At 36.2% G+C, this 25066-nt stretch overlaps 3 protein-coding genes across 3 annotated transcripts; 2 read left to right on the top strand and 1 right to left on the bottom strand.

Moving 5' to 3' along the window:
* Window positions 1–17020: 17020 nt before the first annotated feature.
* On the bottom strand, window positions 17021–19373 carry LOC120186098 (pentatricopeptide repeat-containing protein At3g26782, mitochondrial-like). Its single transcript, XM_039190133.1, has one exon. The coding sequence runs from the start codon at window positions 19371–19373 to the stop codon at window positions 17073–17075; it is 2301 nt and encodes a 766-aa protein (XP_039046064.1). The 3' UTR covers window positions 17021–17072.
* An 868-nt stretch (window positions 19374–20241) lies between these two features.
* On the top strand, window positions 20242–21644 carry LOC120186096 (receptor-like protein EIX1). Its single transcript, XM_039190132.1, has 2 exons — window positions 20242–20898; window positions 21046–21644. The coding sequence occupies exons 1-2, from the start codon at window positions 20242–20244 to the stop codon at window positions 21559–21561; spliced, it is 1173 nt and encodes a 390-aa protein (XP_039046063.1). The 3' UTR covers window positions 21562–21644.
* A 67-nt stretch (window positions 21645–21711) lies between these two features.
* On the top strand, window positions 21712–23118 carry LOC120186095 (receptor-like protein EIX2). Its single transcript, XM_039190131.1, has one exon. The coding sequence runs from the start codon at window positions 21712–21714 to the stop codon at window positions 23116–23118; it is 1407 nt and encodes a 468-aa protein (XP_039046062.1).
* Window positions 23119–25066: the final 1948 nt, after the last annotated feature.

Here is a 25066-nt window from a genome sequence, read left to right as displayed (position 1 = left end):
ATTGAGAAACTGCAAGAGCAACTTATCAAGATTCAACAAGAGATGATTGATCAAGCAAAAAAATTCCAAGATGATTCAACAGAGCAAATGACAAAACTAATGGATATGGTGAATATTGTGATCCATGGAGATAAACCCTTAGAGGATCCTGTTGTGAAAGATTTGAATGGGATTATGAATGATGTGGCTGATACAATGGAAACAAATGAACAAGAACTGGTTAAGGAATGTGGAAATCCAATAAAGCTCCCAGAAAAGGCGATAGAGGTCAAGCTGAAGCGAAATATAGAAGAGGTTCAAAGGCCATTGAAGAAAGCTAGGAAAAGCAAAAAGCAAATGATGACTCTCATTCCAATTCCAATCTCATATCCAGATTTATTACCATTTCTTTTTGAAAATGACCTCATAGCACCAATTCCTCCGAGGCCTAATATTTATTTGCGTCCAGATTGGTAGGGTGTCAAGAATTCCTACAATTATCATTCTGGAGAGTTTAATCACTCTACGGAGAATTGTAGGGTTATGAAATTAAAGGTCCAAGATCTTATAACAGAAGGATTGCTATGTTTTGAAGATGGGAAACCTAAGATCCTAAAAAGCTCAAAACTGGTCGAGAAAGAGAAATTTTTGAATTACTGTCTGTCTCATGATGTTCAAGAGTCAAACATTCAAAGCAAACATTTTGGTCATCATTCACATGGTCTTCAAGAAAGCAAAATGAGCAATTGTAAAGAGACAGTGATGTCAAAGGAGAATCTACCCCGTTTTCCTTCAATTCCATGCAGCAAATTATATCTTGAGTTACTCAAAGCGCAGATTATTGCTCCATGTCAAGCTAAGCCATTGTTGCTTCCATACCCGAGTTGGTATAATGAGAAAGTCTCTTGTGATTATCATGCTGGAGCCCGAGGACACTCCATTGAGAATTGTGGTAACTTCAAACGACGAGTTCAAGACCTTTTGGTTCTGGGAATCATAGAAGTGGATGATCAGTCTGTTTTGGCAAACAATTGGGAATCAAAACCCAAAATGAAGTTGGTAGTATCAAAACCAGTGAAGTACATGCTACAGAGGAAGAAGAAAATGAAGTATTTGAGCCAAAGATAAAACGTTCAATTTTCAATACCTCTCTGATTATAAATGATAAAGAACTAAAAGGAGAGGTAATTCGAGACTGGCCCATAGGGTTAATAATGAATGAGAAAGATGCAACTCTGAAGAAACCTCAAACACCTGTATCTAATTTTCTGAGGACAAGTGAGGCAGTGAGCAATACAAAGAGTCTGGTGAATACTACTCCAATTACAGCCACAATACGTGTTCAGAATCAGGACAAAGTTGTCATCCTTAGTAAAAGTTGTTCTGGATCTAAAAACGAGCCCAATCTCTAGTCAGGGGAGAAAAAGATGATAATGGAAATTGTTCAAGAAGAAGGAAAGAGTTGTGTATCTGAAGTTTTACCCAAAGAAGTTGACAAAAGAAATGATCATGAAATGGGGGGCAAATAAGGATGAAAATCCTGGACCAGTTACACACCCAATATTATAGAAATGATGTGGCATGATAAATAAATAAGTGGAAGTTGTTATCTACCACTGTAGTACCTTTCTATTTTCAGCATCCTGTTTGAACTTGTTTTTTGTTCCTTTCTCTGCCTTTTATAAATTTGTATTGCTTCTAAGGTTATGAGCATTAAATCAATTTTGAAATCTTGCAGTTCTTTGAATATCAACTGGATTAAAAACTCTGCATGATTAGAGTTATAATCTTTGACAAAATATCAAGATTGAAAACCTGAAAAACAAGGACCCTTGACCTTACCTCAGAAGAAATACACCCAAACACTATCCTATTACAAATATGAGATAGCCTACTCCCATTTAAAGGAATTACAAAAAGGCTTGGTATTTATATATAGGAGCGTACAACATGGGACATCATTAGTATATTACATTACAAAACCGACTAGAGTATTTTTCTATTTGATGACGTTCGATGATGAACACAATTTTTACAAATAGGTAAATCTAGTTTAAGTCAGTTGCTTGGGAATTGAACTCTAATAATGAGATTTTCTGAATTCCACCAAAACACCTAGACTATAACATGTTCTTCTTAACAAGCTTAAGAAATTGGATTTGAATACCCGTGTTATATTATTATATATACAATAAAGCTTGAGTTATCCCCCTAAAACAAATTGGTTAATCACCCTGGTTTTATGGATAATATTCAGCTAGTCTGTTATGCTTGAGTTGTCCCTCTAAAGCAATTGGTTAATCGCCTCGGCTTTATGGATAATATTCAGCTAACCCATTATATTATTATATGTAATAAAGCTGTCCCTATAGAGAAATTGGTTAATAGCCCTGGCTTTATGGATAAGTTTCAATTAACCCGATAAAGGTGATTATATTATTATATACAATAAAGCTGAATTCAGCTAGCCAAAATGGCAAATATGTTAACAAATGGACTAAGGGAGTTACGAAACACCTGTTATAGTCAAATTCACACAAGCACTCAGAAATTTCATTTTTAGAACGATATTTTCGCACTACTTTGATTAGATGAGTCTAAATGAAAGATTCCAGAGAATTGAAATGGAAGGACTCTAGAAGGTCTAGTAATTGACAATCCTAGTTGTGTCATTTTGTACGTATCTGGTTAAAATACCAAGTCCTCAAAGTGAGGCATGTGACAAAGTTCACAAAGAGTGAGAGATGAGTGACATCTTAAATAGATGTAACCATAGAAAATAGGAAAGCCATCCTGAAACCAAACCAAATCTTGATACTTGTCAAAGAACTATAATTCTCAAACACTAAAGAATTGTTGATTCTTTTGATATTCTTTGAATTCATGCTTATGATTTGATTTTATTGTGAACCTGTGATAGGCTACATTTTATAAAATTCTGTCATTCTTCGATAAAGAAAGAAGGAAAAACATTTTTAAATAGGACAATCTCAAATAAGGAAGGTCCTTAAAGCAATTAGTTTATTCTACCTCTATTGTAGAAAAAAAAACCGAGACCAGAATGGTGAAGCATTGCACTTTCTTGAAAGTAAGTGGTCCAAGAAGCCAGAAAGTCTGGTGAATTGAACTTGTGACACTCTCCTGTGACATTATTAGCAGTTCATCAAGAAATATTATTACTTATTTCATGATGAGGACGATAAGCATCACCAGACAAATTATGTTCCCCAGCCATCAATTCATCCTTCAATCACAGAGCTATAAGTCCCATTAAGGTGTATTATGGGAATGAACAAGTCAAACAACTGCACTCTGGTTATACTGTGATGCTGGCTCAAGTCTTGATACATCATTGCTACTTCTTCTATGCCAATCATTTTCTTTGTCAAGATGATATCCATTATGTCCTTCAGAAGATTGCTAAATTTGAATTTGAGAACATATGGCACAAAATAAGACATTGGAACAGATTCTACACTTGTAGGCTTTATAGGATTCCAAAAGTTGAGATAACCAGTTTCACTATCAGCCAAACATTTCCATGATTCGAGAAGAATGGGATATATTTTGGAGTAACAGAAGAGGCAGTCACTGTAGCAGTCATTGCAAAAAAAGGCACCAACAAAAATCTTCTAGTTCATCCTGATGATGTTTATTTCTTCTAGTAAGGTTGTTACACTGGATGTCATCGATAACAAGGTTGAATCCGCCAAATCTACTCATCAATTGCTCCAACTGATCACCATTCAGTTCTTGCACATCTGCTTTCAAAGGTATGCCAAGACAGTAGAAGGCAACCTCTGCATCAATGATCTCAGAGAAAAGAGACAGAACATTGATACTACCGGGGAACATGTCTCTAAAAGATTCTCCTCCTCGTGAATGGTTTTAGGGAAACCTAGAAGCATTTCCACCTCATCAGGTTCAAGTGGAACAACTTTATTCCTTCCAACCCATACCAGATTTCATTTTCGGTACTAATCAAGAACATACTTCTGGACACTCAAAGATGGCTCATTGTCATAAGCTTTAAGAGCCTTACAGATCCTTTCTATCAATTTGGCACTTCCTGTACATGTTTGTAAACAGTTCAACTTTGTTCTTGGAGTCCAGGAAGGCCACCATTTTTGTAAATGGAAAAGCATCATGTATGGTGCGTGGAGGAAACGGAATAAGAGGAAATCTGTTCTCAATTGGCAGATTATGAATATAACCCTTTTCCATGTAACAGCACAAAAATACTTCGAATTCTGGCTTTACATCATATAAGTACCTTGACATTTCAGTCCAAGCACCAACTGGAGCAAGTGCCACTTTCTCGTAGTAGAAATAAGGAGGCCCAATAGCATTTTCTGGAAGTGTTCTTTAAATTATCTGATCTGGTTCAATCATTGGGTTTTGGAAGATGAACTGCCTGATCGTCTTCATTAAGAAGCTTCTTTTCAAGCTTCCTCTGCTTCTTCTTTTCTACAAATCATAGCCTGAGTTTCGCATTTTCTTGTAATTGGGATCATTGCATAATGGCTTCCTATCTTCTACCAGAAGAAGTGCGTCAGCAGCTTTAGCCATTTGAGAAACACATATAAAATCTATCAACTCTGCAATTGATGAATCCAGACCATATCTCTCCATGGTTATTGAAGCCTCAGCCTCTGAGTACCCCATTTTCGTCAAGTATAACAGTTTTTTCTCCTTATCAGAATCAGAATTCAGGATTTCCTCGGTATCAAAAGAATTATCAATATCTATGAAATCAACATTGAAAGATCGCTTCATAATCAGATGAGTAGTTATCAGAATCAACATGTTGCATGAATGCGGATTTTTGAAGAGCCTGTACCACTGTATATGTAGTCTTGCTATTGCATCAAATCACTGTTCCCATAAATTGGTTTCTCTCCCACAGAAAAGTATATTCCAGAAATAGCCTTCATTGAAAACAAGGTTCACTGTGTCAGCCTGGAATGGATTACCAAGCGATTTATACCGTTCTGTCTTACTAGACCCCTCCATAACCAGAAGATGATCACATCATTCAGAAGATGCACATATATCAGACGTTTCTGTCAGAATGATTGATTACTTCTTAAGTCTGTGACAACATGAAGATAATTCCTCCAGTTACTGACAACACTGCTATTTAGTGACACCAGAATGAGAGTATTCAAGATAAACAGATTTGGGACATGAATAAAGCCACAAGTACCCATAACAGTGCATTGTCAAAATTGGACCTCGTGGGGATCATGATATTCAAGTCAAACAGACATTGAAAGTGAACCAGAAATAGAATATTGGGGCATTTTGAAGGCCCATTTCAAACAGAAATGATCCATGTGGGGTATTTTGAAGGCTCACAACAATATGAATATTTGGGCATTCTTGGAGGCTCATTTCAGCAAGAAGTAATGTTGAACACACTTTTAACATCTGTATCGGCAAATGTTGGGGCATTTTAAAGGCTACTTTAGACAGATCCATGTGGGGCATTTTGAAGGTTCAGATTAACAAGAAGCCAATGATGGGGCATGCTGAAAGCCCATTTCAATCAGAATCAAGAATGCTGATATATTTTAAACGTTTGTATTAACCAATGTTGGGGCATGCTGAAAGCCCATTTTTAATCAGAATCAGGAATGTTGATGTATTTTGAATGTTCGTATCATCAATTGTTGGGGCATGCTGAATGCCATATCATCATGTGTTAAAGATCATTGATTTGAGAAAATATTTCCAATAAGATAGAAAGATATGAAGAATGAAAATGGTGAAATAGTGACAGTCGAGCTGATTATACATAATTGCTTCGTTCATCAGGCAGTTGTAATAAGGTCCTGTTGTTGAACAAATATCTACTCAGCAAGGATAAAGATGGTCCCCTTGTAGACTATTCGATCCAAGGTTCAGTTCCTCGAGATCACGGCTTTGAATTTGATCTTTTGTGTGTCATTAATGATTGGACATATTTCTTTGAGGTTTCTGGCAGTTAGTTTCAATCATACTGTTGGGGCTACGAAGCTGTTTTTCACAACAGTTTTTGCTTAATCGATGACATTGAAAAGGGAGGCTCGACTCACTTATATTACTGTTATTCCCGTTGTTACTGGGTTATCGTTGCCAGCCAGGTTGAATTGAATTTTCATCTATTTGGTCTACAACAGCAAGAATTCCATGAATCTCTTTCCGTACATGACTCCTATAGTGGGTGTGTTTCTACTTCCTACAACGCTCATTATGGAAGAAAATGTGATCGGTATCACACTTGTCCTTGCCAGAGATGATATCAAAAGCAATTAATGTTTCTTATTCAATTCGGCATTAGCATATTTTGTGAATTTGACCAAGTTTTTGGGTCATGAAACACACCAACATCCCACTTGTATTCCCATTGAGTTTTGTTCTCAAGTGGTCTTGTGACATCATACAAAAACTTTGAACACTATGCAAGGAGCTTCAATGACCAAAAATCCGGGCAGGAGCCACAGGAAAGGATGAATGTGTTATCAAGTGTTTTACAAATATCTTAGCAGAAGCCACAACAGGATGAATGTGTTGTCAAATGTTTTACGAACCAGTGATTATGGTGCTGAACCAATGTTGCAACCATATGGTATTTCCATTTATGGACTCAAGATGAAGTTTTCTTCAACCTCAAGGTTAGAAGTAAGATATGATGAATATTTCTTTCCACAGAAGGGAAGCTGAAAATGTTAACAACAAGAAACTAGTGGAGCCAACTAAGGTTGAACGACAGGTTGTTGTTAAGCATCTCGACATGATATGGTCCAAGTTGTCTTATTCAAGATCTGATTAGATGTGAAGACATGAAAGGAATTAGGATAAATTCTCCTTATGATGTATTTCAAGAGTCAAATCAGAACAAACGGTACTTTCCTAATTAATCTCTGTTGAGTTTGACATATCTATATCTACATTTTTCAAAGATGATAGATTCTCCCTTCAAAGATGATAGATTCTCTCTTCAAAGATGATAGATTCTATTTTCAAAGATGAAAGCTTTATTGGATTTCTACATAAGTCCAGACAAAGAAAGCCGGTGTTATCCATGATAAAATGGGGCAGCAAGGTCATAATTCTGATCGCAACAAGAATTTTGTGAATGAAACATTTCTTCTGAGACTTTAATGCAAATGAAGCAAAGAGGCTATAGAGTCTCTTCCAGAAAAGAGAATGCCAGCTTGAAATGACATTTTGACTAAGTGAAGGAATACCGAGTTGGCTACTTTGAAATCAAATAAAGATGAACGTAACATTCATGCATCATATCTAGACATTTGCAAATAGGGGCATTTTCATTCATTTTATCCATGTTGAATATTTGACAGGAACTTCAAAGATTTTAGCAAAGATTTGAATCCATTACTCAATGGATCAACATGCCAGGTAGAGTTCATAATGAGAAGAACTCATCTGAAGAAGGAAGAAGAAGTTCATAATGAGAAGAACTTATTCAACTTTTTGCTTTAATTCATCACCCAATGGATTAGCATTGCCAGAGAAAGTTCATAATGAGAAGAACTTATCTGAAGAAGGAATAAAAAGTTCATAATAAGAAGAACTTGTTCATCCTTTTGTTTGAATTCATCATTTGATGGATCAACATTACCAGGTAGAGTTCATAATGAGAAGAACTCATCTGAAGAAGGAAGAAGAAATTCATAATGAGAAGAATTTGTTCAACTTTTTGTTTGAATTCATCACTCGATGGATCAACTTTTCCAGAGAAGAGTTCATAATGAGAATAACTTTTCTGAAGAGGAAGAAGAAGTTCATAATAAGAAGAATTTGTTCAACCTTTGTTTGACTCTATCATAGAAGGAGATAGATCAACATCAACATTTCCAGAAGTGTTCATAATGAGAAGAACTCATATGAAGAAGGAGAAGAAATTCATAATGAGAAGAATTTGTTCAACCTTGCCTTAATTTATCACATATGAAGTTGAATCAATGACACCTCTTTCAAAGATCAACATTTCCAGAAGAAGTTCATAATGAGAAAAACTCATCTGACGAAGAAGAAGTTCATAATGAGAAGAACTTGTTCAAACTTTTTGCTAGATTACATCACAGAAGGAGATGAATTGTCATCCCCAGTGGAAGAGTTCATAATGAGAAGAACTTGTTCAACATTGCCATCTTAATTAAGAGAAGTCAACTGAATAAAAATTTATTGTCTTTTCATCTTTGCCCTATTCTTGTTAACACAAGAATGGGCAAAGAGGGGCAGTTGAAGACACTAAATTTTTATCTCGGTTATTATTTTTATTATAATAATTATAATTATAATAATAATTATTATTATTATTATTAAATAACTTTATTTATTTACAGGCCCAAATATTAAATCCCAAGGCCCAATTACAAGACCCAAATCTATAACCCTAATCTCAATTAGGGTTTACATCCCAGCCGCCGCAGCCTCAACTATCCAGCTACTGCCGACTCCTCCAACGCCAAGTGACCCAACCAGTAGCTGCCGACTCCTTGCTGCCACGACACCACCATCGCCAAAGTCTCCAGAACCGCCACGAAGCCATACACGTTGCTGCTCTAAGGGTGAGTCACCACCATAGTTTGGTGACTCACCGAAGCTTCCCCCTTTGGACTAGTTCGAACCGAACACTGTGGTGGCTATAAAAGCCACCATCGAACCTGCAAATAAGAGGAGGGAAAAAAGAGACAGAGAGCAAGAACGAAACATAACAAAAAAGAGAGGAGAAACAGAGAAGAACAACAGACAGAAGGCCATCGACGAACCCACAAGCAACATACTTATCAAACAGCAACCAACGACCAACTGAGAAAAGAGAAGGAAGAACTTACCTTGCCGGAGAACCCCAAACGTCGCTGGAGAATCGAAAATACCGAAGGTATTTTCTTAGATCTAGGAAATTCTAGGGGTTTTTAGGATAAAAAGAGGCCGAGTTCGGTTTCATGGTTGTTAGATCTTTAAGTTGGAGTATTTTTGTATCTTCCAGCCACCGTAGGCGGTGGTCGGCTGTGGTGGTCGGTGTCGGAGTACGGCTACCGGCCGGTGGTCGGCCGATCTCCGACTGGAGGTTTGAAGAGAGAGTTGAGAGAAAAAAAATTTCTCTCATCTAGAGAGAGAAAGAGAAAAAAAGGGAAATGAAACTTTGGCCCTTAAGGGCCGGTTATAGGGGTTTTATACCCTCATCAAAACGACGCCGTTTTGATGAGGGGCATATGCGTAATTTATGGGATGATCCAATTATTTCCGCAGCCCTTCAGATTCTATATACTTCCATTTTAGTCACTGGAATTATCTTATGAACATTTTAATTTTGTCTTCGAATTTTATTTTAGTTTATTTTAGTCATTTCCAGTATATGTTTATATGTTTAGGGTAAATAACCGATTTAGCCCTATAATTTTAATAATTAATATTTTAATCCCAAATAAATAATTAAGGGTTAATTATAGTTTTATAATAATTTGAATTATGTTCATTAATTTTGATATTTTACATTTTATTCCTGTTGTTTTAATTTTTATTTGTTTTAGTCACTTTTAAATTGCAATTTTAAAATTTTTATTACACTTTATGTTTCAATACTTTAAATTATAGTTACTTATATATATATATATATATTCCCTTAAATCACGTATTAATTGTAAAATAGTTGTGTAGTTGAAACCAAGTGCTTTTGTTTTATTATAAAAATAAGACTTTTGATGTTGATTAAATTGAAAAGCAAACCTACCCTCAACTGTGTAAACCAAATCTCTACTTTTACGTTGAATTATTTTAGCTATATACATTTAGGACAAATACCATAATTAGTCCCTAATGTTTTTTATATTTTATAATAGTTAGATAATTTTTATTTTATATACTTTGCAATTTAATTTTATAATTTTAATTTATTTTATCATTATTTATTTGCAATTTTATTTTGTTTTTATTATTACTTTCGATATATTTAAATTATTATTTTATTATTATCTTAGTCATATAAATATAAATATATGTATATATATATTGTTTAAATAAATATCCTATAAATTATATATTAATCTATTTTTTTATTTATTTTTAGATAAATGTTTTATTAATATTTATTTATTTTTTTAATATTAAGAAAAGAGCTGTCTTAAAGCACCTAGAAGTCATTTTCTGATATTTCTAAATAAATAAATATCTTATTTATATACATATATATAAATTAATAGTTTTCTTAAAATCATAGTAATAAAATTAAAATAACAGGATTATAAATTAAATATATCTTTGAATTTTTAAATTTCTAATAATAGAGACAATTTATAATTAATGAGTACCAATTTTGGGCGTTGTGGGGGTGCTAATCCTTCCCCAAACGTAATCGACCACGAATCCCTTTTTATTATTAAAAAGAACGAATTTTTGGTTAAAACGCATATTAGTTTATCTTTTAACTGATGTTTTCTTAAAAACTCTTTTAAAGGATAATTTTTAGGTATTCGACCTACCTGACCCAAAAGGCCGATGGTGACTCCCAAAACATTTTAAAACCATTTATTCACATCACTTTTCCAGCCAAGTTCAATTTCGTGCTCGGGCGAAAACCGGTTACGACAACATCCATAAACTAATGTTTCGACATGTTTTGAAGGAACAATGTTTACGATATCTACTAGTTGACTGAAGATAATCTGTGGAAGGTTTATTTTGATTTTATTCTTAATACAATACATCCACCATAAATCCCTATTACGAAGAGTGGAGTACCTACCTCCAGATGGTCTAAACCACCAAGAGATCATAAAATGAAGAAAACGGTCGTGATGGGTTCGAAGGGTACTAACACTAGTATTAGGGGTATAGGGACAATCCACAGTTTCTTTTTCGTCATAGACACCACTGTCATCTAACCCAAAATGAGTAGCAATAGTTGCAGAATCAATAAGAATATATTGTCCTAAAAGGTAGGATCTAATTCCTATGGTTCCACATTGTGTTTCGTTTTGAATACAGACCGCATTAGAATAGAAAATGCGGACTAATTGATGAAAGACGACAGGTCTAAGAGAAAACAGTTTATCAAACTTCCATGTTCTAAGAGTCGGGAGGTATTCGAAGTCAATTTTTGTCATGGCTTGAAGAGAATGAATACGCTCTTCCCGAATTCTATACGATTGGAAGGACTCCATGTACCTATTGTACAAGTCGTCTCTACAACGTTCTGGCATATTAAAGCAAGTACTTATGAGGGTTGAAGGAGGATTTGATGGATTTTGAGGATGGGGAACGGGAGGACGGTTTGAGCGACTAGAAGAAGTCCTAGGGAGTTTTGGATTAGACATGGTTAAGGTATCGGAATAAGGAATGGAACCTGCAAATTTTAAAAACACATTTATGAAATATAATCAATCCCAAAACTCAATTGAGTCCTCAATAATCAAGGTTCTCTAAACCGAATCCTAATGGGCATAGTTTTGAAAAACAAAAAAAATTATGTTTGTGAATCATAATAATTATAATGTTTCATGAAACAACATAATTGAATCAAAAACATCTAAATTAATCAAATATTTTTGTTTTTTTTATTTCAAAAATTCAGAAAATTCATTGAAATTTTGTAAGTTTTTGATAAAATTAGTTGTAAAATCTTGTTTGTAATCATCAAACAATCAATGCCCGATATAATATTCTTCCTAGAACTAATTAAAACTAGTCCTAAAATCAAAAAATCAATAGAATAGAGTTTTTGAAAAGTTTACCTTGAAAATTCGGATTGAGTGGAATGTAGAGAAGTTTTACACGATTTGATGATAAAAGCAGGATTTGGAGTTGAAAAGCAAGCAATTTCCGACTTGATTTGTTGGTTTTGAGAAATTTTTGAGAGTAGGGAGATAGAGAGGAGCGTACTACAGTTGGGAGAGAATAAGAGAGAATGAGAAAAAGAAAAGAAATAGGGTTTTTATTCAAAAACCCGACGGATGCATCAGTGCATGGACTTTATGCATCGATGCATATTCAAGTCATGCATCGGTGTATCTTCATGATGCATCGATGCACATTCAAGGGGATGCATCGATGCACTGTTAAGTGTATCGATGCACTAAACACAAAAATGCAAAAATCCGTTTTTGAGCACTCAAAATGCTAAATTAAACTACTCAAGTGGTATAGGCAACTCATATAATGAAAATTAACAATGTTCAATCAATCAAATTTGTCTTTAAAAAATATTTGAACATAAAATTAATTTTTCATCAAAAATCATAAACTCCCCCTAACTATTAGCAAGAAATGCATTCAAAAATGTTATTTATAAGCATTTTTCATTTGTTCTTAAAAGTGCTAAAATTATTATTAAACACAAAGTGAAGATAGGTCAGTTAAACCTAATTCTCTCCTAAGTGTCCAAAATCTTTCCTTATCTAAGGGTTTTGTAAAAATATCCGCTAATTGGTGCAAAGTATCAACAAATTCTAGAACTACATCTTCCTTAGCGACATGGTCTCTAATGAAGTGATGTCTAATTTCAATATGCGCAAATTTGTTCTTTCTTTTGAGGCCAAAGAGATAACCTTACAACTCCCTCAAGAATATACCCCAATTCTTGAGAACACTCTTTCTCAAAGAGAAGATTACAAATTCGCAAACTTAATGAAAAACCTCACAAGACAAATATGTTTGCACAATTCTAGAACAAAAAAAGAACACTCAAGAATGAATACAATTGAGTACAAGTAGTGTTCTTGAAAGCAAAATGAATATTGAATGAAAAATAGGCTTGAAGTGCTCAAACTTGAGGTTTGATGCTTTCTCTTTGATTCTCTCTTGATTCTCTCTTGATTCTAGTTTCTTGTTGTTGATCAATGGCTTCTAAGCTTGTTTAAATACTCCTTCAAATGATTCTGAACGTTGAGGATGATTAGTGGAGTTAATAGAGTCGTTTGAGTCTGAAAACAATTTAATTAAAACAGTTGGGAGCGTCGGTGCATCGATGCATGACCATAGTGCATCGGTGCATCAGTGTAAAATTCAAATATTTTGACCGCTGGAACACTTAGTGCATCGGTGCACTAAGTATGTATCGATGCATAAAATGCATTTGATGTTTTGAAAAGGCCTAAGTGCATCGATGCATGGTGTGTGCATCGATGCATCAAATGCATTCGATGTTTTCATTTAAAATCAGAGTGCATCGATGCATGTATAGTGCATCGGTGCATGAAATGCATTCGATGTTCAATTTATTTAATGGTGCATCGATGCATGGATTGATGCATCGGTGCATGCCTTTGAAAAATTGATTTAAGGCTTGATTTTGGTTCAAAATACTTTGTGAAAATTATTTCAAAAATAGTTTAAGTATAAAACACAATTTTACACATTTAGTAAGGATTAAAATTGATCTTGAAAGACTTGGAGTAATAATTTGATATTCGATTAATTAATCGAATATACTTGTAAAAATCTTTTGTAAAATCTTAAAATTCATTTATACTTAATTTGTTATATCGAAATATCAAAATGTTTTCAACAGATCAAAATAAGAGTGAGAAGAGAGTTAAATATGAATGGTGCAATTTACCTATAAAAAAGGTGTCACGTCTAAATCACCCATCAAATTTTCATCGGGAGACTAAAATGAAATAAAAAAATAAATGTTATATATAATTTTAAAAAAATTAAAAGTTTATATATTAAAACAAACTAAAACTGATAATTTAGGTACAAAACATAAATTTATCTTTTTTTAATCATATTTAAAATTATGTTTTATTTATGTTTTAATCACATGTATCATATTTGAGAGTTGACTTAGTCGAAATGAAGATATAATATAATATAATATAATATAATATAATAATTTTAATCCTCAAAATTTATATATTATACCATATTAGTCATAATTTAAAATAATTCAATAAATTTTTAATATTTTAAAAAGTGTATCGATGTAAATAAAATCTCAAAATCCCTCTCTCGAATCCCCATCTTTCCCAACATCGTTGTCACTGCCTGTATGCTCAACCATCGTCATTGCCTCTCTATGTTGGCCGCCTGTATGATGAAAATGTCATTCTTGAAGCCTTACAGCCATTTTGTATGCTTCAGATAAGAGATGAGAAGGAAGATTAAGTTTGATGGGTCTGTTTCAGATTTGCATTGGAGTTAGGTAAGGACAATGAGATAGATGATGGAAAGAAGGAGATAACGCAATCAATTTCATAAGGCCGACCTTGCATTGAAAGCCATTACCTTCAACACAAACATAGTAGTAGGGCTTCTTCTTCATCTACAAAATGAAGTCGAACCCATTTCCAACTCCTTGAGTTTGGTTGGCAATCATCTTAGCTTTGTTCAAGTCGCAGATTCGGAAGCTCCTGAGGCTGGGTAGCACGGAGACAATGTAAGTAGGGACGAATATCATGGATTACGTTAGAGGGAACATACTTTTAAAGTTTTAGGAGAGAACTTTCAATAAAAAACATTTGAAATATATGATACTTTAAAAAAAATTTGGAGATAAGTGTCCCTAATCGTCCCTCCTCAATTCTTCCTTTAATCAGACTACTTTTGTTAAGGGAATGAGTATGTGGATCCTTATTGAGGACATGACCTCTGATAGGAAAGTATGGAGACTGAAGACCAAGGTAGCCGAGTAGTGCGGGTCACATCCATAGGGTGTATCATCTCTGTCTTCTTTTAATACATTTGTAGTATTTTTCATGACTTCTACTTTTTATACGTTTCATTCATTGCAAATTATGAAGGCTTAGAACTAGGGTAGCGGAGTAGTGTTGCCTTAGTTTAGGTTTTAACCCATTTGACTTCATTCCTTCACGTAACCTGCTATCGTGGACTTCTGTCTATCCTTCTCTCCATGTTTCCTCTTTTAAATTTAGTCTGGTCTTACGTTGCTTTCTATATGCACAGAGTTTTACGCAGGGATTTAGTTGCAGGGATTTACTCCCCATTACAGAAGCGCATATGAAGGTTGCATAAGAAGATCGTTCAACTATGTATTTATTTATTTATTTATTTATACATGCATTGCATTTTATCTTTATTTTAAATTTTCTGGCTGCCGGAGGTCTTCCACGGAAGCTGCTCTCAACCTGGCGTTTGGGGGCATCCTACTACCCTACCTCCCTCTTACCCCATTGCATATGGGAATAGGGTTTTGTTGTTGTTGTTGTTGAATGAGTATGTGGATAACACCTGACTCTGTCAAGGATTATGCTCGTAAGTCTCTGTCTCTGAGGTGTGCACTGAAAGTCGGCCTTCAGAAGGCTTTTGACAATGTCAGTTGGGACTTTATCTTGGCATTTTTGGAGGCAATGAGTTTGCTTGAAAAGTTTAGAGGTTGGATCAGGATATGTTTGATTACTGTTTATTTTTTATTGAGTTCACCGAGAATCTTGGGGGATTTTTAAAGGCGAAAGGGGATTAGACATGGTGACCCACTGTCCCCCTATTTGTTTGTTATGGTAAATAATGTTTATTTAAGTTATGGATGTTACTGTTGAAAATGGTATTTTTTAGTTTCATCCGAAGTGCAAGAAGATTAGATTAACGCATTTGCGCTCTGCTGATGATCTCCTTATCTTCTCCAAAGGCTCTATTGAACTTGTTATCATTGGATAGATTTTATGTGATGTCGGGACTGAGATTGAATGCTGTAAAAAGTGAGCTCTTTGCTTTTGGGGTCCCATTGGATGAATTGGAAGCTATTAGGTGTTTCAATTTTAAATTGGGGGTTCTTCCTGTTAGGTACTTGGGAGTACCACTAGTTACTAGAAGGTTATCTGAGAAGGATTGTCGCAACCTTTTGGAGAAAGTTAGGGAGAAGTTGGGGCTATGAGCAAACAAGAGCCTTAGTTATGTTGAGAGATTGGAGCTGATTCGTTCTGTCTTGTTCAACATTGCAAACTTTTGGTGCAGACAGTTCATTCTTCCGAAAGGAGTACTAAAGAAGATTGATCAGCTTTATATAAGGTTCTTTTGAAATGGGTTGGATACTTCTACTGTTGGTGCAAAGGTTGGTTGGCTTCAAATATGTTTCCTGAAGTCTAAGGGAGTCCTTGACTTAAAGGATTTAGGTTGGTGGAACAAAGCTTGTCACTTCAAGTTGATGAAGCATATCCTGGTAATGAAGGCTCCTTATGGGTTGTCTGGGTTCATGTTTATGTTATTAAGGGGAGAGATTTTCGATGTTTGGATCTTAAGGGGTCTATGAAGGGGCTAAGGAAGTTCTTGGCTTTGCGTGATGAGATTTATCCTATTTTTGTTGTTGTTGTTGATTGTGCAAGTTGAGTGCTCGTGTTATGTGGTCAGAGATAAGACTAAAGAGGGATATGGTCCCTTGGCATAAGCTGATTTGGTTCTCGCTCCACGTGCTTAAGCATGCTATCATTGTTTGGATGGTCATCTTGAGAAGACTTGCTACGAGAGACAAGTTGATTCGTATGGGAATTAGGACTGATGGATTGTGCATGATGTGCGGAAACTAGAGACCACCTCTTCTTTGGTTGCTCATTTTTGCGGATGATTTGGAGGGAGATTCTCGCCATCTGCGGCCTACAGAGATCTATGGTTGGATGGTGTCGAGAACTGAATTGAGCAGTTAAACATTTGAAGGATAAATTTCTTGTTACCTTTATCCTTAAACTTGTTTGAAATGTTTCAATTTATTTTAGTGATGGGAGAGGAACAGAAGAATTTTTTGTAATCAAGCTAGTAGTGGTAAGGATGTTTTAGGATCTGTTAGGGAACTCATCAGAATAAGAGTTGCTGGCAGGTGTATAGACAAGAAGATAGTGCTAATGTCTTTCTTTGTACTGAACGAGCCCTGCCTTCTTTAAGGTGCTCAATGCTTGTATAATAGCTCTAGCTGTATTCTTTGGGTATTAATGAATTCACTTATCCAAAAAAAAGTATTATAATTTTAGCATACAGGTTTTACTTTTGAAAGTTCTATTTTTGCAATTTGATAACTTTACGGATGCATGTAGTAAAATTTTAACTTTCAATAGATGAAAAACATACATACTCAACTGTGTACTGTACATCTCTTCACTGTGTTCTTGAAACATACATTCTCAACTGTAGTGCTACCAGTAATCTCCACAGGAACAGGTTCCGTCTCTGAAGTGGTGAAAGCGCTTCCGATCACGTACTATTATTACTCTCTGATATATTTTAGACAGCAGCTTAGTCGCAGTGTGACAATCGTTACAAACTCTCAGATTTTTCACAATCCGAATTGGAGTCCCTGGGGCTGTGCTAATGAGGCCGAAGGCCATTGCCAGTTTCTCACTGTGATAGTTAAGTGCAGTTTCTTTCTCTTCCTCATCTATATTTTTAAGGACCGCAGATGTGTCTGCTCTGTACCCTGCCTCCTTCAGCTTGTTTCCCATATCAGATACCATAACATTTATCTTTTCGATTTCAGGGTGTGTCCTATCTCCCATTATGAACTCATGAACATATCCATTTACTTCAATACAGCTGAGCCCTGGTTCTTTCCTCATTCCCTTGCTCTTCATTGCTTTTCTCACCCCTGCAACATCATTCCACCTGTTTGCCATTGCATATATATTTGAAATTGAAACATTATAACCACAGTTTTGAGGTTCCAGGTGAACAAGCTGCCTTGCAGCTATTTCCCCTAATACAGCATTCCGGTGAAGCTTGCATGCAGCAAGAAAAGCACTCCATATAATGGCATTTTCCCTTATAGGCATGTTTTTGATAATGTCATAGGCCTCATCTAGTCGTCCTGCTCGACCAAGAAGATCCACCATACAACCATAGTGCTCAATCTTTGGAACCAATGCAAATTCATGAACCATTTTGTCAAACATCAACTTCCCTTCTTCTACCAACCCTGCATGACTACAAGCATGAAGAAGACCAATAAATGTGATATCATTAGGCCTAGAACCCACTCTTTCCATCTTGGATAGTAGCTCCAAAGCCTCCTTACCACATCCATGCATCCCGAATCCTGCCATCATTGCATTCCACATGCCAATATCTCGATCTTTAGCTTCACTGAATAATTTCCAAGCTCCATCAATGTCTCCACACTTGGCATACATTTCCAAAAGTGCGGTTTTTAATATCGTATCCATTTCGACACCTTGCCTTTGTACGACAGTATGAACCCATTTTCCCATATCATGGGCTCCAACCTCTGCACAAAGTGAAAGCATGGTCGTCATTGTCACTTGGTTAGGCGTCACTCCATTGTCCCTCATCTTGACAAAAAGATCAAAAGCCTGATCTGTGCAATGAGCTTTTGCATAAGCTGCAATCATAGCACTCCAGATCGTAACATCTTTGTTCTCAACTGAGTCAAAAACTGCTTTAGCATTCTCTATATCCTCACAATTCCCATACATATCAACCAAAGCTGTAGCTAGAGCCAAAGACATATAAATGTCACTTCTCACAATATAAACATGTAGCTGTTTCCCCAGTTCAAGAGCCCCCAGAAAACCACACTCTACAACTAAGCTCAGCAAAGTGATCCCATTTGGCTTAATCCTTTCTTCAATCATTCTAGCAAAAAGATTCATTCCCTCTTCTAATTTATTGCAATGAATATATCCAGTAATCATAGCAGTCCATGAAGCAATGCTTTTCTGATTCAATCCATTGAAAAGCAGTCTTGCAGAAGCTAAATTCCCACTTTTGGCATACATATGAATGAAAGCGGTAGCTAAACGAACACCCATTTTCTCAAGATTCCTTGTAGCATAAGCATGCATCGCTTTTCCCATTTCATTATCCACGAGGTCTGCAAATAAAGTTACCATGCTAATCATGGCAACTTCACTGGGTCTTATTTGTAAAGTTTGCATCTTTCTTATAGTCTCCAATGCTTCCCTGTGCAATTTGCTTCTAACATAGCTTCTAATCATTGTACTCCAAGAAACATCATCTCTTTCACGCATATTATCGAACAACAACCTGGCAGAGACCACACTGTCACATTCACTATACATTTGTATCAAAGCATTACTTACAAAAACATCTTCAGTCAATCCACTCTTCACAGAGAAACCATGTATTTCTTTTCCCAATTGGGTCATTGAAACAAAACTGCAAGCTTTGAGGACAGCAGGGACCATGAAGTTATCAACTTCATAGTCCAATCTTCTCAAATAAGCATAGATGTCAAGTGCAGTATGGGGTTGGGTGTTTTTAGTGTAAGATGTGATAAGGAAATTAAATTGTGCTGAAAGACTAAGGTTGGCATCATTGAAGTGGGTTTTGACCATGAGAGCATGGATTTGCCTGGTTTGTTCAAGGGTGGGTTGTAGAAGTGTTGGAGGCAAGACGGAAGGAGAAGAAAGTGGTGGTTTCTGAATTACAGCTACTTTCATCATGTCCATGGAGTTCGTCATCTTCACAAATAAAATATCTTTGTTATGTAGATAACTTTTGGAGTTGGTTTTCATGCTTACCCATTGGCCCAAGAATAGTTGGCCTAACTCAAAACACTATAATCCTTAAATCTTCACAAGAGTCTCCAAGCCCAAAATATCAACAAAAGATAAAACATTTTTAATACATATATCGAAGTTATTTTCTATTTAAATGAGGATGAATTCATGAACAATATAGGATTACAAAAGTTATTTTTATCTTTTCCATAGCTGGTAGGTAAACACTTAACAATAAAATTGAACCTAAGTTAATGGAGAGATCAAATAAAAAATAGTATAGAGACTCAATGTTGAAAAGTTAAAATATAGGGACTAAATTTTAAAATAATTCAAATATCAGTGACATATCTAAACGAAAAAGACATAGCTAGTTTAATTATTGAAATTGATATTAAAATTTTTAAAATCATATAGAATGAGTCTAGACTTGTAACTAAGACTTTTTCTTTTACTTAGATCATATAGAAAATAATTATTATATGATGATCATATTGTAACTAAGACTTTTCATTTACGTAAATCATATAGAAATTAAGTATTATATGATGATCATATTGTAACTAAGACTTTTTCTTTTACTTAGATCATATAGAAATTAAGTATTATATGATGATCATACTAAATTTGTTATTTTATATCTTAATTATTAATATATTGTTTTTACCTTTTAAGATTCAATCTTTTTTTTTGTGTGTGGAAATTAAGGGTATTGATTGAAAGTTCCTTGTACCTGCTGTGGAGAATATATATATATATATATATTTAGCTTCAGTCTCTATATGTATTCGGAGTTGCTAGCAAAGGTTACTACAATGCAATTGCAACAATGACAATTCTTACAATTTCCTTATTCTCATTTCTTCTTCTCATTGCATCCGTCTGTCTTAGCTTCTGCAATTGCAATTCCAATGTGCTTTGCATTGAAAGTGAGAGAGATGCTCTTTTGAAGTTCAAGATCGATCTGATCGATCCCTCAAACAGCCTATCTTCCTGGGTTGAAGGTGGGGATTGCTGTGATTGGAATGGTGTTGTTTGCCATAACTCAACAGCCCACGTCACCCAACTGCTTTTAGCTCCTCCTGATGGACGGCAAGGTTACGGTCGTTCAGCTCTAGGAGGCAAAATAAATCCTTCTCTGCTAGAGTTGCAGCATCTCAATTGGCTGGACTTGAGCAATAACAATTTTAGCACCATACAAATCCCAAAGTTTTTGGGTTTGTTGGGGAGCTTAACATATCTTAATCTCTCTCAAGCACGATTCCAGGGTGCAATTCCTCGTAACCTTGGGAATCTCTCAGAGTTGCAGTATCTTGACCTCGGACGTAACTATTTCTCTAAAGTGAAAAGTCTTCAATGGATTTCTGGACTTTCTTCTTTGCAGTACCTTGATTTGAGTGGTGTGCATCTTCGTAAAGCAACTGATTGGCTACAGGTAACATTATCCAATCTTCCTTCTTTGTTAGAGTTGCGCTTGTCTGACTGCATGTTACAAGATGATACATCTCCGATCAGCACTGTTAATTCTACAAATTCACTAGCCGTTCTTGATCTTTCTTGTAATGAATTATCTTCAGTTCTTATGTCGATATTTGGTCTTCATGGTCTCGTGTCCATTGATCTCAGCTACAATTCTTTGGAAGGCCCAATTCCAGATTACTTTGGGAACATGTCATTTCTTGAAGTTGTTGATTTTAGTTCCAACTCACTCAATTCATCCATACCCAACTCCTTGTATAGTTTAAACCATCTTCGATCCCTTACTCTTTCTTTTAACGATTTACAAGGTGAAATTTCGAGTGCCATTGGAAACTTGAGCTCTCTCATTCACCTTGATCTTTCATTTAATGAGCTACAAGGGAAAGTACCAGACTCTCTGGGAGATCTTTGCAAATTGAAGGAGATGGATTTGTCATCTAATGGAATTGATCAAGACATATCACAAATCCTACTGATTTTGTCTACATGTTGTTTGGATTGTTTAGTGTCATTGAGGATGTCATATAACCAACTTTCTGGCCATTTAACAGATCAACTTGGGCAATTTAAAATTTTAGCTTACATGGACCTTGCTCGAAACAACATTTCTGGTCCCATTCCATGGTCGATAGGGGAGTTATCGTTTTTGAAGGTCTTTGATGTTTCATAAAATCAATTAAATGGTACTTTTCCTCCAAACTTTGGGCAATTGAAAAACTTAAAAGCTCTATATATTGGGAAAAATCATTTGGAAGGAGTTGTATCATAAACTCACTTTTCTAATCTCACGAGGTTGAAGACTTTGGTGGCATCCGAAAACATGATAAGATTTGAACCAAACTCAAGTTGGATTCCTCCGTTTCAATGTGGAATTATCGAATTGAGTCAATGGCATCTTGGCTCGAAGTTTCCCCAATGGTTGAAGTTCCAAAATAAGTTGTATGCTTTAGACATCTCGCATGCAGGAATTTCAGATGTCGTACCCACTTGGTTTTTGAACCTTTCCACTCAATTTGAAAACGTGAATCTTTCTTCTAATCAACTAACTGGAAGGATTACATATTTGAATGTAGGAAACATTGTCGACCTATGCTCAAATCGATTCTTTGGTCCACTGCCAAGACTGTTGTCAAACAGATTCTCTGGTCCATTAGAATATTTAAGTTTGTCAAGGAATTTATTTTCAGGATCTCTTTATGAATTTGTTTGCAATTCATCAATGACATCAATGAAAGTTCTTCTCATTGATACAAATTTTCTCTCTGGAGGAATTCCAGATTGTTGGAACCTCGGGCAGGAATTGAAGCTCTTAAATTTGGGAAACAACAATTTGACAGGAAAAATCCCATCTTCTTTGGGAGATAAAAGTCTTGAAATGCTAAACCTTCGGAACAATAGCATGCTTGGAGAATTACCCTCCACATTACAAAATTGTACTAATTTGGTTGTTCTTGATCTCAGTAAAAATCATTTCAGTGGAAGAATACCAGCATGGATTGGTGACAAGCTCTCTAAGCTTGTGGTACTAAGCCTCCGGTCAAATAACTTTGATGGTCATATTCCTCATACAAATTGCACTCTTCAATCTCTTCAGAACTTGGACCTTGGACACAACAATATTTCAGGAGCTATTCCAAAATGTTTTAGACATTTAAGTGCAATGGCCACCGAAGAAAAACAACATATCTACTATTCTGAGTGGTTGTACAATGATGCTAATGCAGAAACGAGCATTTCTTTAATGGGTGCGTCATTTTTGCTGAAAGGACGAGAGGACTTGTATAGTACCACACTGGGACTTGTTACCAGCATAGACCTTTCGGCTAATAGTTTTACAGGAGAGATCCCAAAAGAATTTGGAACTCTCATTGGGCTATTGTCATTAAATCTTTCAAGGAATCTCTTAACAGGAAATATACCAGACAACATTCGCAACTTGAAGTTGATGGAATCTCTTGATTTGTCAATGAATCAGTTGCATGGTGAAATCCCTTCAAGTTTGTCCAATTTGAACTTCTTGAATCACTTCAACGTATCCTACAACAACTTGACAGGACAAATCCCAACAGGCACTCAACTTCAAAGGTTTGATAACTCTTCTTACATGGCCAATTATCTATGCGGGCCTCCTCTCAGTAAAAGTTGCAGTGCTAAAGGTGTTCCGACTGATGTTACGAAGAATGGAAGTAGCAGTGGAAGAAGTAAAGTGAATGGATATTATTGTTGAAAAGTCAAATTGATGAATTCAATTTTGGCACTATTAATGGGCGGCTGGGGCTGCTAATTTTTTCCAAATTGGCAGCACACTTTGGTTGAATTTGGTAAGGGATAATTACCAAATTTAGTCCATATACTTTAGGGTATTTATAAGATTAGTCCTTAAGCTTCAACTATAAATACCTTATCCCATTTAGCTTCAAAATCATCCCAAATCAATTCTTTCTCCCAATACTAGAGAGCTTTCTTGTGAGTTGTGAGTGTTTTGTAAACACCTGTAAATTTTCCCTCTTTAGTAAAATATCTGCAGCAGTCCGGAGACGTAAGCAAAATTGGCTGAACTCCGTTATCAATTTCGGGTATTATTTTTCCGCTTTTATTTCGCATTCTCACTAATATGGTTATAGGGAAATTTTTCGGTTATTTCCCAACAACTGGTATCAGAGCTTTTTGTTGTGAATTTTGTCAATTTTTCTGCGCAGTTACTATTCACATGAATAGTGAATTTCGTGAATAGTGAAATTTGGTTGGTGATACGAGTTTGTCGACGGAGGTGTTCTAATACACGGTGGTTCGCAAGAATTGTCAGAAACGATCCAAAAGAAGCCAGATTCGAGTGGGAGCGATGGCTGCAGACAAAGGGAAGGTGAAAATTTAGAAGTTGGATGGTGCGCTCAAGACCTTCTTGGAAGGACTTAGACCAGAGGCAATGCTCGGGGGAAAGCAAGGTGATGCCCAGAGACTTTCGGAGGCCATAACTGTAGCCAAAAAGATGACTGAGCTTACAGGTGTCAAGCCAAGTAGCGATGTGTCGTCCAGACCCATGCCTAGAGATAGTGACAATAATGGGGGAGACCGAGAAAAGGTGCAGCGGGGAGATGGTAGAGGAAGCTCTTCGAATAGCCAATGTGAGCCATCGACTGTTCGTAGCCAAAGAAAGCCATCGGGAAAGAATGACAAGGCTAAGTCCGGTGCGAAGAAGAAGATGAGCAAAGAAAAGTTAAAGTGCTACTTCAGTGATGGTCCTCATTTGATTAGAGAATGTCCCGAGAAGCGTCGCCTTGCAACCATCATGAAGAGGATGGAAGAAGGAGAAGTAGCGGGAATTGGCACGGTTGCAAGTGTTAAAACTGCCAAGTCGGAGAAAAGACTTGGTCCGATTGAGGGGATCAATGCGACCAAGCAAGGAACAAGACGAGGCAAGACTATTGATGTTGAGGCAGCCGAACCTAGAAGAAAGCCCGATTTGATTGCGAGTATCCAAGCAATCAAGACAGGGGCAAGACTTGATGAGGCTATATGTTCCAAAGTAGCCAAATCAAGGGGCAAGCATGGTGCAACTACAAGTTCTCAAGTAGTCAATCCAGGATCGAGGTGTGATGAGACTGCGGGTGTCAAAGCAGTCGAGCACAATAAGGGACCCAGTGCGATAGCAAGAGATAAAGCCGTTAAGCCGAGGGTGCAAAGTGAACAAGTTCGTTCACAATATGCCAGGATAGAGGCATGGTCCAAGTTGAGGTGTCTCAGGCATAAAGGGACACTTAAGTAGTATGTGAGCCGATTCAGAAGACTCATGCTCAAAGTCTCAAGTTTGACAGAAGAAGATGGGTTCTTCACCTTCATGTTCGGATTGAAGCCATGGGCGAAGAAAGTGTTGGAGCGAAGGGAAGTCAATGAGCTGTCTAAAGCCTTGACAACCGTAGAGTCCATCAAAGAATTTGGAGTCAAGAAAAACAAGACTTCCAAAGCAAAGCCGAAAGCTGAGAGTAACAACAAGAGATTCCGTGATGAAGGCAAGTCAGAGGATGAGGAATGTTGTTCCTCGAGTGGCAGAGAAAGTCCACTCAATGATGAACCAGATGGTGAGTCTGGAGAAGAGGTGTGCAGTCTTGACACAAGTTCAAGTGTCAAAGATGCTAAGCCGAGGGTAAGAGTCGAGCAAACGAGGGGGCGCAAAC

This window comes from Hibiscus syriacus, unplaced genomic scaffold (genome assembly GCF_006381635.1).
Source record: "Hibiscus syriacus cultivar Baekdansim isolate YM2019G1 unplaced genomic scaffold, ASM638163v2 tig00113279_pilon, whole genome shotgun sequence".
NCBI lineage: Eukaryota > Viridiplantae > Streptophyta > Magnoliopsida > Malvales > Malvaceae > Hibiscus > Hibiscus syriacus.
Note: the sequence above shows the minus strand (reverse complement) of the source record. Positions and strands in the feature narration are given on the sequence as shown.

Excerpts from the sequence above, each read along its gene's own strand:
- LOC120186098 (XM_039190133.1), bottom strand. The coding sequence starts at position 19,373 with ATGACGAACTCCATGGACATGATGAAAGTAGCTGTAATTCAGAAACCA.
- LOC120186096 (XM_039190132.1), top strand. The coding sequence starts at position 20,242 with ATGACAATTCTTACAATTTCCTTATTCTCATTTCTTCTTCTCATTGCA. Across the intron at positions 20,899-21,045 it reads AGTTGCGCTTGTCTGACTGC|TCTTTGGAAGGCCCAATTCC; the intron begins ATGTTACAAGAT and ends CTCAGCTACAAT.
- LOC120186095 (XM_039190131.1), top strand. The coding sequence starts at position 21,712 with ATGATAAGATTTGAACCAAACTCAAGTTGGATTCCTCCGTTTCAATGT.